This window comes from Elephas maximus, chromosome 6, assembly GCF_024166365.1.
Source record: "Elephas maximus indicus isolate mEleMax1 chromosome 6, mEleMax1 primary haplotype, whole genome shotgun sequence".
Lineage (NCBI taxonomy): Eukaryota > Metazoa > Chordata > Mammalia > Proboscidea > Elephantidae > Elephas > Elephas maximus.
In genome coordinates, this window is record NC_064824.1 from 58,794,041 (window position 1) to 58,811,567 (window position 17,527).

A 17,527-nucleotide genomic window follows, 5' to 3' on the forward strand; every position below is an offset into this window, starting at 1 on the left:
GTAAATCCTGTCCCTAAGATATTAATGAGATGGAGTTAGCAGCACTTTTTTTTAATATATTAATGAGGCAGGACTCAATCTACAAGATTAGGTTGTGTCTTAAGCCAATCTTTTTTGAGATATAAAGGACAGAAGCGAGCAGATAGACAGGGGGACCTAATACCACCAAGAAAGAAGCACTGGGAGCATAGTGCACCCTTTGGACCCTGGGTCCTTGTGCTGAGAAGCTTCTCGACCAGAGGATAATTGATGACAAGGACCTGCCCCCAGAGCCAACAGAGAGAGAAAGGCTTCCACTGGAATTGGTGCCATGAATTTGGACTCCTAGCCTCCTAGGCTGTGAGAAAATAAATTTATCTTTGTTAGAGCCATCCACTTGTGTTCTTTCTGTTACAGCAGAATTAGATAACTAAGACACCATTCAGTGCCCTCACTTTAACTTCAGACACCATTCGAGGTTGGGAATTCAATTGGTGTTGTAATTCAGCCACTCTTACAATAAGCCTCTACATTGGATTTTCAGCTACAAGAAATAAGGCTTTCTTTCAGGGCACAAGTGGTATCTTTGAGGTCTTATATGCAGCGCTTGAGCTGTGAGTCCAAAGCCCTCAGTGCATCTCTGTTTCACTACTTTGTCTAGCAAAAATAGGACCAACCAACCAGCTTCCCTATACTTCTCATTCTGACAAAGTTGTGAAAAGTGTCAAACATGCTATCACCCAAAGCCTTGCTTCTCACCAGTACTTGAGCTATTAGTGATATTTTGTGTATTAATATTGCCACTTCATGCCATGGATTAACAGTGCCCTTTTTACTACTGGAGACTGAGTGCTCATCGCCTTTAAGACTAGTCAGACTTGAGGACCAACTTAGAAAACTCATCCTTATGATTTTGTTTCTTCAGAGCCACTCTCGGTAACAAATGTCTCAGGCTGGGTTCTCTGGAGAAGCAAAACCAGTGAAGCACATATAGAAAGAGATCTATCTCAAGGAAGTGGCTCACACAGTTGTAGAGGCTGAAAAGTCCCAAGTCTGTGGGATCAGGCATCAGGCTAGAGGCTTCTCCTGACTCATGTAGCTGCAGGGGCTGATAAAGCCGAGATTGGCAGATCAGATGGCAGGCCACTGGTTCAGGTCCAAGAACTGAGGGTCGGATGATGACAAGCTGTATGCAGGATCCAGAACAATCAGTCGAGCGTTGCCAGAACATCTGCATATATTTTCAACGCAGGCCACACCACTGAGGAAATTCCCCTTAAAACTGATTGGATGATCATATCAGATCACATCATGGAGGATGACTGCATCATTATATAACTGCCAAATTACTGAGAATCATGGCCCAGCCAAGTTGACACACAACCTTAACCATCACATCACCTCTTAGTCACTTAGTAACCATCTCAGTTATCAGATTGACTGTCACAGTATTGCAGTGCTTGTGTTCATAAGTAACCCATATTTTACTTAATACTGGCCCTAAATCACAAAAGTAATGATGCTGGCAATCCGTATATGCCAAAGAGATCATATTCACATTACTTCTATTACAGTATATCATTATTTTGATCAGTTTTATTACTAGTTATTGTTAATCTTTCCTGTGCATAATTTATAAATTAAACTTTATCATAGGTATGTATGTATAGGAAAAAACATAGTATATATAGGGTTCAGTACTAGCTGTGCTTTCAGGCATCCACTGGGGATCTTTGGAATGTATACCTTGCAGATAAGGGCAGACTACTGTATGTCCTCCAACCCCATTTTTTTTTCCTCAAAGCATGTATCATTTTGAATTTTTTTTTGTTTAATTTGTCTCATAAATAAGAAAGTAAATCTGTATGAGGGCAAGGGCCTTGTCTTGTTCACCCTTGTATTCCCAGTATATGGTCAGGCGCTCAAATATTTCAAAGGCAGAAGGAATGTAGAATAAGAGGAAAGGAAGAAGGCCAAGAAACTGGCCACTGGTGATTCAGAACATAGGTTAAGGAATTGACTTTTAAGAGAAACACCTATTCTTCTGAGGACTAGAGGGAATGAGAAAAAAAAATAGATGCAAATTAAGATAAGCTTAATATGGTATGGGCAGTAGCAAGAAGTTAAAGGAGTTATTGTTTAATTCATTTTTTATGGAGAGGGTTGACATATAAGATAAAATCATCTCCTGAGTGAAATGACTTTAGGTTACTATGGGAGTGATACGAGAAAATTAGAATAACTTCATTTAAGAAATGGAAGAAGAAAAGTGTTATATCCAGCCTTTACCATGAATTTTTAGTGGTACCAATCCATATAGTTATAGGTCATTTTTCCAGCAAACTTCCTTGGTATAGAATTGGAACAGATAGGTGGCCGAATTCAGAATTAGGAGATGGCAGAGTTTAGAGGAGAAGAATGGCAAGGTGGTCAGAAAGTGCTTCCAAAAGTCTTTGAAATTAGGCACTTTGAAGTGTGAGCCGAAGTCAGAAAGAAGTTAATCTAGGAGAAGTACAAAAGAGGCCGAGGTCTTTGTGAAGTGCAAGTCTCTATGAGGTCTCTTTCAAGAGCAGATACAGAAAGAGTAGAGGAATGTAAGAACTAAAAGAATGGGTTATTGTCAATGGGTAAATATTGATGTTTAGGGTCTTCTATCTTCATAATGGACTGTCAGAAGAATGAACAAATCTGTCTTGGTAGAAATACAGCCAGATTGCTCCTTAGAAGCAAGGATGATGAGATTTCATATCATGTACTTTGGATATGTTATCAGAAGAGACCAGTCTCTGGAGAAGGACATCATGCTTGATAAAGTAGAGGGTCAGCAAAAAAGAGGAATACAGATTGACACAGTGGCTACAACAATGGGCTCAAACATAGTAATGATTGTATGGATGGCACAGGAACAGGCAGTGTTTCGTTCTGTTGTACATGGGTTGCTATTAGTCAGAACCAACTCGACATCACCTTAACAACATCTTCATAATGAGTTAGAAAGTAGGCAGCTGGAATGAAGGTGAAGGAGGTCAAAAAACCCTATGACTAGAGCCCGTCTGGAATAGTGGTAGGTCTAGGGGCATTTAGTGTACGTAAAAGGAAGAGCCATAATTCTTGAATGTGAGTGAATGGCTAGTTTGTCAGAAGGTAACAGTTTTGAGGAGAGACAGTGGTATAATTGAATGCCTGTGGAAGGCTTTTTGCAGAGTTTGAAGGAATCACGGCCCAGACGTGACCATGATGAACCAAGGTACCGGTAATGCCTATCATTTTATTCTCCCACACCCCATGCCATCACCCAACCTCTGTGGTTTGATGGGATATTCGACTACTTCATGTGAGGGGCTTGCAGGGGCATCTGTCCTCAGGAGGCAAGCTTGATTATCTCCATTTTGAATTTAAGATGTCAGGTTTGCTGAAATTCAGATCTTTTGGCCATCCTCCATAGTATAATGAAACAGGAGTTTTGACGTTAGGTTTCATACTTTGATCTCATTATTATCTTTTTTAAATTTAACTTTTTTGCAAGACAATTTTGTGAGATGTGTGTGTATATATATACATACGTGTGTGTGTACATATTTCCTTTTGGTTTTTCTTGTTTTATTTTATAGACAATTCAGTGTTTTTAGAATTATAAAATCAGATGTATCAAGTATAAATCCTAATTTGTCCCCATCTGTCTGCTTCAGGAAATGAAATAAAGTACTGTTGAACTTTGAGGCAAAGCTAGCTGGGTCTTCCTCATTTGGAACCTATAGTAATAAGATGATACATATGTAAGTCTTCAAATTTCTAGTATGAAAATAAGAGCAAAGTTTCTGAAGTCAGACCTGAGCTTTTAAATACTGTCTCTTCCACTTCCAGTATTTTCAACGTGGATGACTGGAAGATTGATGATACATCCACAGAAATAGAGAAAACTGGTTTTGGTAGAAGAAATGATTATTTGATTTGGATATATTGAGTTTAAGTGTTAGCAGGTCAGCCAGGGAAAGACAGTCAGCAGGCAATTGAAATGTATTGTTGTTCTGGATCTTGGGAGAAAGGTAGCTGTTGGGAATACAGATTTTGGAGTAATCCGCTTAAAGATAATATTTTGAGTGATAAGAAAAGGAGTAAAAGAGAACCAAGAGAAGCACGTTAGAAAAGTTTCCTGACATTCTGATGACAGAAAAGGCCTAGCTGTGAGTGAGCCTAGCTGCCCTTCCTAATGTCATGCTCTAAGAATTGTTCTAGCCAAGGGTCTTTTGCTAGCCAAGTTCTATTGCTATTCGTCTGTCATCTATCAGATGTGTGAACTCATCAGGCTTTTCCTGCTTAGCTTTCCATATTCCAGGTTAGTTCTTCTCTCAGTGTTTCTTCTAGTTCACTGTAGTTTGAGATTCAGAAGCTCCTCTTTAAGAGGTCAGTGTATTACATTCACTTAAGAACATTTTGTCAAGGAAAGACATCTGAGTGTTCCAAGTTAATAAGGGAGACAGACAAATCAGGCAGATAAGTGATTTTTTAAAATATTATTGACTTAAATTACAAAAGCAGCACACGCTTATTGAAGAAAATGCAAATAATACAAGATGTATAGAATACAACTCACAACTGGACCAATAAGCAACATTATGATAAATGGAGAAAATATCGAAGTTGTCAAGGATTTCATTCTACATCAGTCAAGAAATCACATGACAAATTGCATTGGGTAATTCTGCTGCAAAAGACCTCTTTAAAATATTAAAAAGCAAAGATGTCACCTTGAACACTAAGGTGTACTGGACTCAAGCCATGGTGTTTTCATTTGCCTCATATGCATGCAAAAACTGGACAATGAATAAGGAAGACTGAGGAAGAATTGATGCTTTTGAATTATGGTGTTGGTGAAGAATATTGGATATACCAGAGACTGCCAAAAGAACAGACAATCTGTCTTGGAAGAGATACAGCCAGAATGCTCCTTAGAGGCAAGGATGGCAAGACTGCATGTCACATACTTTGGACATGTTATTAGGAGGGATCAGTATCTGGAGGAGGACAGCATGCTTGGTAAATTAGAGGGTCAGCGAAAAAGAGAAAGACCCTCAACGATATAGACCAACACAGTGGCTGCAACAGTGGACTCAAGCATAACAATGATTGTGAGGATGGCGTGGGACGGGGCAGTGTTTCTTTCTGTTGTACATAGTGTCACTGTGAGTTGAAACCGACTCAAGGGCATGTAACAACAACATAGAATACAAAGTGATAAGTCTCTCCCTCACTTCCCAGGGTAACCGTAGTTAGCAATTTGATATGTAAATCATATTTTTTCAAAAATGGAATCATGCTAATCTGCAAAAGGTTTTCAGTTATCTAATTTAATCCTTATACCAAACTTCTGAGGTATTGGCCTGCCCAAGAGTCTTCTGTCTGTAACTTTTTGCCAAAAATTATAGATAGCCTTTCAGATTAGTACCAGTAGATCTATCTCATTTCATTTAATAGTTGACGATATCCCTTGTACCACCTCCCCCTTAAAACACTATCTGTCTGTAACATATAAGGCACCATTTGATTTTTTTTTTTTTTTCCTTCCTTTTTGGGCTCCATTTTTTCAAGCTCCTTTGCAGGTTCATTTTCTGCTACCAGGCCACTAAATATTGGAGTTCTTTAAGGCCGCCTTCTCTGTTTTACTTTTCTATTCTTGTATAACCATCTTCTCTTACAGCTTCAGATATCTCTATGACAATGACTCAAAAAGTTTTCTCCCAGTCCAGACCTGCCCTCAGACCCATATGTCTCATATTCAGCTCAACGTCCAAACCTGAGCTTATACACCCACTAGTATTTCTCACCGGTACCATTTCAAGGGCGTAATGAATTCTGTAAGCTGCTGTGTGGAATAATATTGCCTTTATTTATCCTAAATTTGCCGTACTTAAGTTTCAAAGGATGATCCCTCACAGTAGTATTGTGAATGTCCGCATCTATTTACTTTATCTGAAAAACTAAGAAGTGTTTTTCTTCTTTAGTTCTATGCCAATTTCCCATTGTTATACCTACATATTCCTACTACCATGCCATTAAAATGTTTCTCTTAGGACCTCTAGACTTTAATAAAAAAATAACCATTTTCAACTTGTTCTTCAGGTGTAGCCATCATTATAGACCAGATAATCCCAGGTACACTTAACCAATGACATCACCTTCCCTTCCTTCAATCCTCAAATTCATATTGCTTCATAAAGCAGAAAGAATTACATTTAATAAGTGAGTATATTTTAAAAGTGCTGCATACCTTGCATGTAAATCCTACAAAGTAGTTGTTATCCCTGTTTTCAAATGAAGAAACTGAGACTCAGAGATAAGTTACTTTTCCAGTTTAAGTGGCAGAATCTATGCTGAAACTAGGTCATTGTGACTCCAAAGCTCATATTCATTGTACTAGCCTAACTAGATTATAAGGAGTCCTGGTGGCATAGTGGTTAAGCACTTGGCTGTTAACTGAAAGGTCAGCATTTCAAACTCACCAGCTGCTCCACAGGAGAAAGACCTGGCAATCTGTTCCCATAAAGATTACGATCTAGGAATTCCTATGGGGCAGTTCTACTCTGTCCTGTAGGGTTGCTATAGGGTCTCTATCAGTTGGAATTGACTTGATAGCAATGGGAACTAGATTATAGCCCATTCCAGGTTTTCAGACTTTTTTCCCATTGCCATGAATAGCCCAGTATAGTACCCTCTTTTTTTTGAATGAATCCTTACTTCATGATTTATACATCTCCTCCTATCAAAGAAGCTAGAGTATAAAGCTTGCTATTAATATTTATCCGTTCATCCTACAGATAATTTGAAATGCCAGTCACATTATATATACTAGATCCAAAGATAAATAGAACACAGAGCATGCATTTAAAGGATTTGCAGTCTAATATTTATTCTTTTCCTTGCCCCATGTAAGCATCCATACATAAGCACACTAAGACACCTTTGTGGCTGTTCCAAAGTAAAGGTATATTTTTATCACAATAATACCCGACATGGACAGCTTCTAATATGCTTACAGAATAAGAGAAGGGACTGTTGTACAGGATGATGGTAGAGTTGGCTTAGCCCCTAAATTCTTTACATAAACCCAAGAAAACCCATTGCCATCAAATCAATTAGGACTCATAGCAACCCTATAGGACAGAGTAGAACTGCCCCATAGGGTTTCCAAGGAGCGCCTAGAGGATTCGAACTGCCGACCTTTTGATTAGCAGCTGCAACTCTTAACCACTACGCCACCAGGGTTTCCAATTTAGTTACATAGTAGTAATATAAATTAGTTACATGCTAGTTACGTCTAGTTATATAGACTAAGCCAAGAAATACAGTGCTTTGATAAGGTAGAAGTTTATTTCTCTCTCATGTAACCGTCCAGAGGTGAGTGGACCAGGGCTGGTAGGACAACTGCACCATCCTTAAGATATGACTTCCCTCTCAGGATCACAGTGGCAGCTCCACTTGTTACCATTTCCCTGCCAGTGAGAAGGGAAAGAGAAGAAATGAATAACAGATACCTTTTTTTTAATAATGTGATCTAGAATTCGTACAGGTCACTTCTATTCTCACCCTGTGAACCAGACCGTAGTCATGTGGGCACACCTAGTGGTGAGGAAGGTTGGTAAATGTAGTCCCTAGCTGGGTGACCATGTATACAGCTGAAACTGTATTACTAAAAGAAAGAATTAAAATGAACATTCGGGGATAGAGATCCAGAGCTTAGAGGAGAAATTTGAGAGTCACTGGTATCCAACCAGCCACTGGCATGGATGAAATCGTGTAGGGAGAGAATCCATAGCAAAAAGAGGGCCTTGGTAGAGCTAAGTGTACGCACATGATACGGCGTAGTAGTTGGTAACTTGGACTTTGTGGTCAGGCAAACCTGGATTCAAATCCCAGCTCTACTACTTACTGGGATGCCTTGGACAGTTACTTTGCACTTCTTTGTGCCTTAGTTTTCTCATCTGTAAAATGTGGGAAATAATCTCAAAAGATTAGTGTAAGAATTAAATGAGAGAAAGTAAATGAGCTTGGTAATGATCCTATACGATGATAATGTGTTTTTTCAGTTGAAAAATTTGGTTCCAGAACAGTTCTCTCTCTTTTTTTTTTTTAACGTACACATAACACACATGTACACAAGAGTTCTGAAAGGGTACATACCACAATGCTAGTAATAGTTACCCTTGGGAGACTGAAAGACAAAAGTAAGGGAGAAAACTGTCACTGTTTATTGTGTACATATCTGGGTGTTTTGGTTGTGGTTGATTTTGTTGATTTTTGCATTTTTTTTCCAACAAACTTGCTACTTTTGTAATTTCTAACTGCCATTGATTGTTCTTAAATCATTTTTTTTTTGAGTCCTTTTTGTCTCTTTATAAAGTTTGAGCAACTAGGTTTTTTGTTTTGTTTTTTGCTTGACAGAATGTTTTTGTTTCAATGAAGGCACCACTGATTTCTCAAAGAGAATTTAGGTTGCAGTGAACTAGAAGAAAGACTGAGAAAACTGGCTTAGATTGTCGGGTAGTTATGTGGTAAGTCTGGTAACCATTTGCCTGTGATCAGTGGTAATCAGACCATTTGTTGATGGATACGTACTGCGTGCTATGGTAATAGATACTATGTAGATACCTTGCTCATTATTAGAAGAAAAGAACTAAAATTTAAAAAGGGTTTACTGTGTGCTGGAGTCCCTGGGTGGTGCAAACAGTTAACTAACGCATTTGGCTGCTAACCAGAAGCTTGAAGGTTGGAATCCACCCAAAGGCATGTGAGAAGAAAGGCCTGAAAATCTACTTCCGAAAAATCAGCCACTGAAAACCCTACAGAGCACAGCTCTACTCTGATACACATGGGGTCGCCATGAATCTGAATTGACTTGACCTTTTTTTTTTTAAATTGTGTGCCGGGTATTTCATATATGCCATCTCCTTTATAATCCTTCAGGTAATATTATTTTCATTTGAGAAAGAAAGAAGCCAAGACCCAAAGAGGCTAAGTAAATTAATCAGGACCAAAATGCAAAATTTTAAATTAAGAATAGTTTGTCATAGTTTACCATTTGGCATGTTGAGAAATCAGCAACAGCACTGTCACCTAATAGAAGGTAATCACATTGATAATCTGATCTGTCAAACTGCAGATCTCCTAGATAAGTCTTAGTATGAGGGAGCAGGGGTTGGGAAGAAGAGAACCTAGTGGACAGAGAATAGTTAAAAATGAGCTGTGTACACCAGGATCTCTGAGTTGTTAATCCTATATGATCTCATAGTTTTTTTTTCCAACATAAAATTGAAGTTGATGCTTAGCTTACCAAAGTGGCAAAAAGAATGAATTAATGTGTGTCTAAAGTGCTATGTAATGGGATAATTAATGTTTAATTATATTCTTCATGAACTGTAGAGCTCCCTATTGAGAGTATTTCTGGTAGCCAAGCAAATCCATCAATAAAGCTTCATTCTCTTTGTTAATCTTGAAACAGTTTGAGAGGTTTTTAAATTGTGACTATTTAGTTATTTTATCCATTCAATATTTATCTAATTCTTACTCTTTTTACACCTGAAGAAAAGCAATGGTATTTTTTAGAATACTGAGATTAGTTTTGGAGAATGAGAAGAGATAGATAACATTTGACCTATTCAGAGTATTATAGATGACTTAAGGGACACTTGAAGAAGTTTGTTTTTTCCTCAAGTAGGAAATAAGGCAGTGTGCCTTGGAAAATATGAAAAATGAGAATTTTCACTGTCAGCAACAGGAAAAAAACTCAACTTATGGAGCTCTGTTTCCATATTTAAGGAGCCCTTTTTGTGGTGTAGTGGTTAAGAGGTTAAAAGGTCGGCAGTTCAAATCCACCAGGTGCTTCTTGGAAACCCTCTGGGGCAGTTCTACTCTGTCCTGTAGGGTTACTGTGAGTTGGAATCGACTCGACAGCAACGGGTTTGGTTTTGGTTCACTTTGGTGGTATAACAGTTAAGTGCTCGCTGCTAACCAAAAGGTTGGCTGTTTGAACCCACCCAGCAGCTCTGCAGGAGAAAAGCCCTGGCAATTTGCTTCCATAAAGATGACAGCCTAGAAAACCCTATGGGGAAGTTCTAGTCTGTTACATGGGGGCACTATGAGTTGTAATTGACTCAACAATACCTGAAAACAATAACAACATTTCAGTATTTATGAAACTCATGAAAATTTGAGCAATTGTATGTTCAAAAATTATAGGGAATACGCTGCCTTAGTTTCGAAGATGAAGGATTGAAATTTTGCCTTGGATAAAGACGCAATTATTAAGATAAGTTTTTTTATTTATGATAGTTGAGAGAATATATAGGCAACCATTTTTAATAAATTTGGGATATGTATTGTATTTGATCACCGTTGTTTTAAGTTTTGCTGTTGAATACAAAGTACATTATGGCACAAGTACCTAAGTACCTGTTTACCTTGTTAGATGCTGGTAGACCACTTGTTTTGCTAGTCTTCGAAATTGAATGGAGTGTCAGATACACAGAAGCCAGAGTCATCTTGGCCAGATGGTGTTTGATACAGATGGATGGTTAGTTGTCATGCAGATCTCCTAGTTGGTAACTTGTTGCTGCCATCTGACTCAAAGAATCATTCACACACACTGGCTGTCAAAAGCATCTTCTCTTCTGTCTGTTTTAGCTGTCATGTCTGTGCTCTGTACAGAAGTGTTGACAAGACATTGCTGTTGTACATTTTCAATTTGGTTGTTAGTGATTTTTATGTTTTGTGGGGTATTTGATAGTACTTGCTTTGTAATTGTATTGTTTTTTAAAAAATACCATGATAGTGCAGCAATTACCTGACCTTTCATGGGACTTTTCAGGTTATACATTTATTCAACTCTGTTCAGTGAACAAAACATTTAATGAAAAGAAAAAAAAAAGAACTTTTTGTTTTATTTAGTTTCCAAACATAGTAAATAAACTGAATTTTACTGGTTATTTCCCAATTTCATATAATAACCTGTTCTGGACTTTACCTCTCATTGCTTTGTGCTCACAATCTTCATATTCTTTCTGAATATGTATTTTTTTCCTCAGATTATTACCTTTTTTCTGACAGTATAAGCTTCTTTTTTTCTTCCAAAATATCTTTAGACGTTGTCTGTCCATTGCATCTATTTTCTCAAACTTAACTTGCCTTCGTCTCATTCACCTACAGACCTTGTCTTCACTTTTCCTGTTTGCCTCATAGGAATATAAGCAAAGCCATTTCTCCTTCAGTTCACTCCTGAAGGCATATCTATTTCTCTGATAATCATTTAACAACTTAGTTCATTTGTTTCTCCAGGTATATTTACTGAGCATCTCAATATATGGCAGGCACTCTGGTACACTGGAGATACCAGAAAGTATTCTCTGCCCTTGAGAAGTTCGTAGTCTAAAGGGAAATCAGACCTATAGACAATTCAATTAGACTATTGTAATTGCTGTAATGTGTGTGGAAAGTGCAATAGGAGAACATGAACCATTGCTATTCTCTTTCCCCAGTTGTATTTCCAGAATACCTGTTTTTAAAAGTATTACAGAATTTACATGAACTTTTTATAATACTTTATTAAATGGATTTTAAAAATAGTGAAAAACTTTAACTTGAAGTAGCCATTTTTGCCCAGCTAATTAATACATTTCAGCATTATTCATCTATTCTGTGTTATGTGCAGACATGCTAAAGTATGTTTTTAAGCCAGGGACTAGAAGATGAAAATTAACTGACAGAAGCTTTCTGAGTTGATTTCAAAAGAAACTATGTGGTCATTTGGTTTCTGCGTTAAGGTAGGAAAACCATAGTGGATGGAGAATGGGCTGAGGCTTGAATAACTTATTTATTGTGGGCCTCTAACTTGCTGTTTTTTCTGCTGGTTACTTAATCTCTGAATAATATCATCAAAATATACTATCGAAATGTAGTGAAAGAATGGGTAACTACTAGTTGATTTTATGAAGAACTTTGTGTTCTTTAGAGAAGGTTCTAAATACACAGAAATAGGTAGAGAAGACTGTAACGTCAACATGTTTGCTGATTCCACAGACGTGATGGCTCTGTGTAACTCAAGTATATTGAAGGTTTTAAAAATTACTGCCTAACCCAAGTAGATTTAAGGTATTAAAAATTGCCAGAGACGTTTGGATCCTCCTTTTAGTCAGCATACCCACTCTTTGTAGCAGCTCAGATGTGAATATATGGAAACATAAGATGCTTGTCCTGGAACTCATATTCGTAGGATACGTGATCCAAGTGGACTCACAAGATTCATTCTTGTGCTTTTAGTAATAAAATTTGCTTGGATTCATTAATTTTTTTTTTTTTTTTTGTCCCAATAAGAATATACTGAACACCTTCTGTGTGTAAGTTACGGTACAGAACTCTATGGGGAGTGTTAAGTTATCTAAGCTGCCTACAGGAAACTTGCAAAGATAGCATACCACTTGGTTTACTTATCAGCTCTGTCCATTCATGCTGGAAGTATACTACTTATAAAATTTCACCTGTTATTTGGGAAAATGGGGTATTTTGCTTTAATTTCTTCAGCTAATTTGTTTTTGAGAATCTCAGAACAGCTGTGTAACTTATAAAAGACAATAGGTTTCTTGATCTCTGAAAATATTAAAACTTCACTAATTTTGAACTTTAAGACTCTATTAAAAAATCAAATACTTAGTATCTACTGAAGTACATTCAGAGATTTTTGGAACTTCACTCCATAATTTAAGGAATTTACAACTAATCTTTTATTTAGTTGTTCCTTCAGTGATAGAAATTGGTAAAGAATACTCTTTTTGTGTTTTTTTTTTTTAAGACTTTTTACTAATTTGGTAACTGTAATGCAACATTTTCAGTTTTGCTGTAAAGTTTGCAACATCTATATTCCCTAATGCAAACTCATGTCTTTTTTCAATCCTTAATTCTCATAAAAAGCAGCAAGATGAGTGTATTAAAAATATAGGGGAAATTATGGTATTTAAAATATACACTAAAGATCAGCAGTGATATTCTCTTGACTTCTTAAAACTTAATCTTAGAAGTTTCTGGTCAATATTATCTTGTAATTTTTATTTGCCCCTTTATTTTTATAGTATCTTAGTTGTAGTTACTTCCTTCAGTCTTTTTGTATTCTAGAAATAAATTCAGAAATGGGTTTATTTAAAAGACATGAAATCTTAAATGCTTTTCTCCTTGTTATCATTAAGGACTAAGTTATAAATTACAATTTTTTATTTTAACTGAAGGACCAAGAAACCATATACTGAACTCTTGACAAATGGTTTTAATTAAGATGATTTTTAAAAATTTTTATAGTTGCTTTAAGTATTTTAAGTCACTTACATTTGTAATGATTGCAAATACAAGCTGAAGCCAACTTTTAGCTCAAAAATAAGTATTCAATACCTGGGAAATGACAATATGGGCAACCCATATCTATTTAAATTACTCATATCTATTTATAATTATTAGCGGACAGTAAATGTATATGGGTCAGTAAATATCAGGCTAACTGGTTTTTATGTCAGCAGACTGAGAACTATGAGCAGAGAATACGTGAGCAACAGGAACAGCTGTCACTTCAACAAACTATTATCGACAAGCTAAAATCACAGTTACTTCTTGTGAATTCCAGTCGAGGTATGTTCATACTAATTTTTTATATATTTCTTGAACCTCTTGGAAAAAAAAAAGGTGGGAATCAAGTTTTTCTATTCCTCTGTTTATCAGTTCTGTTTTTTTTAATGACTGAGGAAGAGTTATTATGTTTATTTAAGAAATGAACACTTCTAGGACATGGGAAAAGGGGCACTCACATATACTATATGGTGGAACTGTAAGTTGATAAAACTTCTTAGAAGGCAATTTTACCAGTAACTATGATAAGCTTTTTATAATGTCTATACTTTTTTTTATGCCTTTTGAGGAAACCCTGGTGGTGAAGTGGTTAAGTGCTACGGCTGCTAACCAGAGGGTCAGCAGTTCGAATCTGCCAGGCGCTCCTTGGAAACTCTATGGGGCAGTTCTACTCTGTCCTGTAGGGTCGCTAGGTGTCGGAATTGACTCGACAGCACTGGGTTTGGTTTTTGGCTTGGATGCCTTTTGAACCGAAAATTCCAGATGGTAATGAGTATATTGTAAGAAAATACTTGTTCAAGTACTATAAAAGATATATATGCAAGGGTACTCATTATAGCATTATTCTTAATAATGAAAAACTAGAAACAAAGAAATGTCCAACAATTAAATTATGATTATGCACATGATGAGCAACTAGGTAACCAAGAAAAGTATTAATAATAGATTTTAACTTATGGGTGTGAAATATATTCATGGTATATAGTAAAGTGAACAAAGCAGGATACAAAAACAAATATAATGTTATTTCATTTCTACAAAAATGAATTCTTGCATGAATTTATATGTATAGGAAAAGAAAAATCCTGATAGAATATAAACCAGCATGTTAACAGAAGTAATTCGCAGGTGATAAAAATTGTGGGTATATTTTATTTTTATTCTCTTTTGGCATATCAGCATTTTCTAATTTTCCTACAATGAGCATAGAGTAGTTATGTAAATAATTATTATAAACAAGAAATGAATACCTGAAAATATGACTTATGTAAAAGAGTAACTGTTGCTGATGGTAAGATGCAAAGAGCATGTTTCTAATTTTCTAAATTCTACGTATTTTGCACACTCTGGGACAGTGCAGTTTTGTGTGATTTAGTAGGAATAAGAAAAAAATCTAAATGGACAACTTGTCAAAATTATTATCTAAAGAGTTTTTTTTTATAACTCATGGTTTAATTCTCTATACTTTAAAGTTATGGTTTTCAGTTTATATTCTTTTTGGTTTTTTTCAGATGGTATCAAAAACAAGGGTTTCCTACTGATGTCCAAGAGGTTTTTGTTTTGCAGATAATAGCTATGGCTGTGTTCCTGTGCTTGAAGAGAGTGAAACAAGGAAGAATAATGTGACTCTTGATCAGCCACATGATAAAGTAAAATCAGGAATACCGAGAGAAAAACAATCAAAGGTAAATTGCACTGCCAGGTTTATTCCCTATAAGAAGTGAGAAATCAGGTTCCACAGATTTCCTGAATTATTTAGTCAATATTCTGTCACAATTTGGGTGGGAGGAAGTGGGCAAAATTCATTTCAACCCTAGTATTTCATCTGCAGAAAGCATCACTCAAATACTGATACAAAATACATCTTGCTCATTTTATTTTCCTGAGGTGGATCCACCACTAGAATTCTAAACAAAAGGTCTATGTGTATGAACATACGACTTACAGGTTCCTAAATAGAAGCACTATTTCCAAGTAAAATAAAGGAATAGGTTTCATGTTTCCTAGTGTTCTCTTTTCTGTAATGCAAGCATTTAACAAAAAAATAAAAGATTTAACAAAGAAAAAAAGGTTCAACTAAGGTAAACAGTAGACATAGACAATTTTCAATTAGAAAATAACATTCTAATTTTTTTTTAATTGCCTGTGCTTAGTAAAAAAAAAAAAAATTAATCTAAACAGCTTAAGCAAAAGGCTTCATTGAACCAATATATAAAGAAATAGTCTGTATCTGTAAGGAGACACGTACAAGGATATTCATGCACATTGGTTAGAAACAACCTAAACATCCATCAGTAGCAGCATGGTATGTCTTTACGATGAAACACTTTATAAAAATTAAAATAAATATCAATGTGGATATATCTCAGAAAAAGTATTGAGTCAAAAATGGAAATTACAGAACAATAAAATGGGAATAGTTTATGTGAATACTTAAAATGTTGCTACATTAATGTTTATGAAAACATGTATATGTAGTAAAAGTATAAAAACATAAACAGGAAGGATATACAACTTTGTTAGAAAATTATCAACTCTGCAGATAAGGAGAGTAGACACTATGTGATAGCCGGAAGGGGAATAAAGGGGTCTTCAGTTGTATCTGTAAATTTTATTTCTTTAAAGAAAGCAGGATCTGAAGCAAATATAACAAAATGTTAACATTTGTTAAATGAGAGTGGTAGGTATGTGGATGTGTTTCTGAATCATTGAAATTTTATAAGTTTAAAAAGGAATTTTTTCAATGAGATGAGTTGGGTTTTAGTGAGGTAATGCATCCTTTAAATAAAATCTAGCAAGTAAGGGCTCTTAACGTCAGCAAGACCAGTGAAAACAGAGTGCTACATTTCTCATTCTAAATAAGGTGGGAGATTTTAACCTAGTTTGTCAGGGTTATTCAGTTACTGATACCAAACTAAGTCTAGCTTACATTTCTGTACTAACTCCTAAGTTACTATTTAACGTCAAATCTGAGAAATCCAGTTTTGAAACTTTTTCTCTAAAATATTTTATAATGAAAAGTTCTCTAAAGTATTTCTCAGTTCATATTTTTTATTCATAATCATTTTTTCTGTTTGAATCATTCAGTTCTGTATTCATCCCCACTCCAATTTCCATTCATCTAAAAATGCTAATAAATAAACACAAGAAACCATGGTACTAGAATATGTTTAGGTTTATTTTGCAAAGAAGGAATTCAGAAACAATGATTCTGACTTTTAAAATAAAACTTTGTGATTGGGCCTATTATAAACTATAAAATCATTGAGCTGCTATAAAATGCTGATTTATAAACTTAGTGCTTAAGTAAATATTTACAATCTATTTTCTTGTTTCAGGTACTTCTAAATGCCATTATTTAGCACTAATTTTTAATCAGATTTTTTGTTTCTAGTTATAACATTTCTTTGATAATAGAATATCAAAATATATAGAAGGTTACTTTTGGAAAATAAGTCTTTGTCAGAACAAAAAGGATGATGTGAAAGATTGTAAGATATATTAATAATATATTTTATTTTAAATATGGGTAATTTTTAGTTATTTATGGAAGTTTTACAGTTTATTTTTTAGTCAGAATAAGTAATCCAAGGTACCTGGATGGCACAAACAGTTTTCACTCAGCTGGTAACCGGAAGTTGGTGGTTCAAACCCAGACAGCAGCACCACAGAAGAAATAGGCTTGGTGATCTGCTTCAGTAAAGATTACTACCAAGAAAACCCTATGGAACAGTTCTACTCTGGAACACGTGGGGTCCCCAAAGTCACAAATCAACAACAGAATAAGTAATCAAAGGCAGACTTTCAACAGAAACCTTTTTAAGTTACATCTGTTTTAATTTATAAGATTAATCTTTTACTTTATGTATAAAACATATGTATTCCTGGGCTGAAATTAAGTGTAAGTAGCAGATCATGTCAGAAATAGCTTATTTCCAGAGAAATAATAATGTTGCATCAATTGTAACTACATTTTTAACAGGCAATAAGAGGGAAAAAAAAACTCAAAGTAAGAGTGAAATCTACAATCAGTTCTCTTAATTATCTTTACTAATGGGGGAAAGGTTTATGTGATAGCTACATTTTAGTACTTTGAATAGCTCTTTTTATACTGTAGCCTTTTAACAAAAATCAACATTAGTCATATTGCATCTTAGCTTTCTGTTCT

General features: G+C 35.5%; 1 protein-coding gene across 6 annotated transcripts in view; it reads left to right on the top strand.

Moving 5' to 3' along the window:
- TANK (TRAF family member associated NFKB activator) overlaps nt 1-17,527 on the top strand; it is a 143,222-nt gene that overhangs the window by 97,506 nt on the left and 28,189 nt on the right. For 3 of the 6 annotated variants that reach the window (XR_007517834.1, XM_049887298.1, XM_049887297.1), the window contains exons 3-4: nt 13,530-13,641; nt 14,926-15,044. Coding sequence is in view for 5 of the 6 variants with exons in the window: in XM_049887298.1 (XP_049743255.1) it covers nt 13,530-13,641; nt 14,926-15,044 (231 nt within the window). In the remaining variant the exon portion in view is untranslated. Of the gene's footprint in view, nt 1-8,534; nt 11,793-13,529; nt 13,642-14,925; nt 15,045-17,527 lie in introns of those variants that run through there. The other 3 variants (XM_049887299.1, XM_049887300.1, XM_049887301.1) reach the window with 2 other exon arrangements.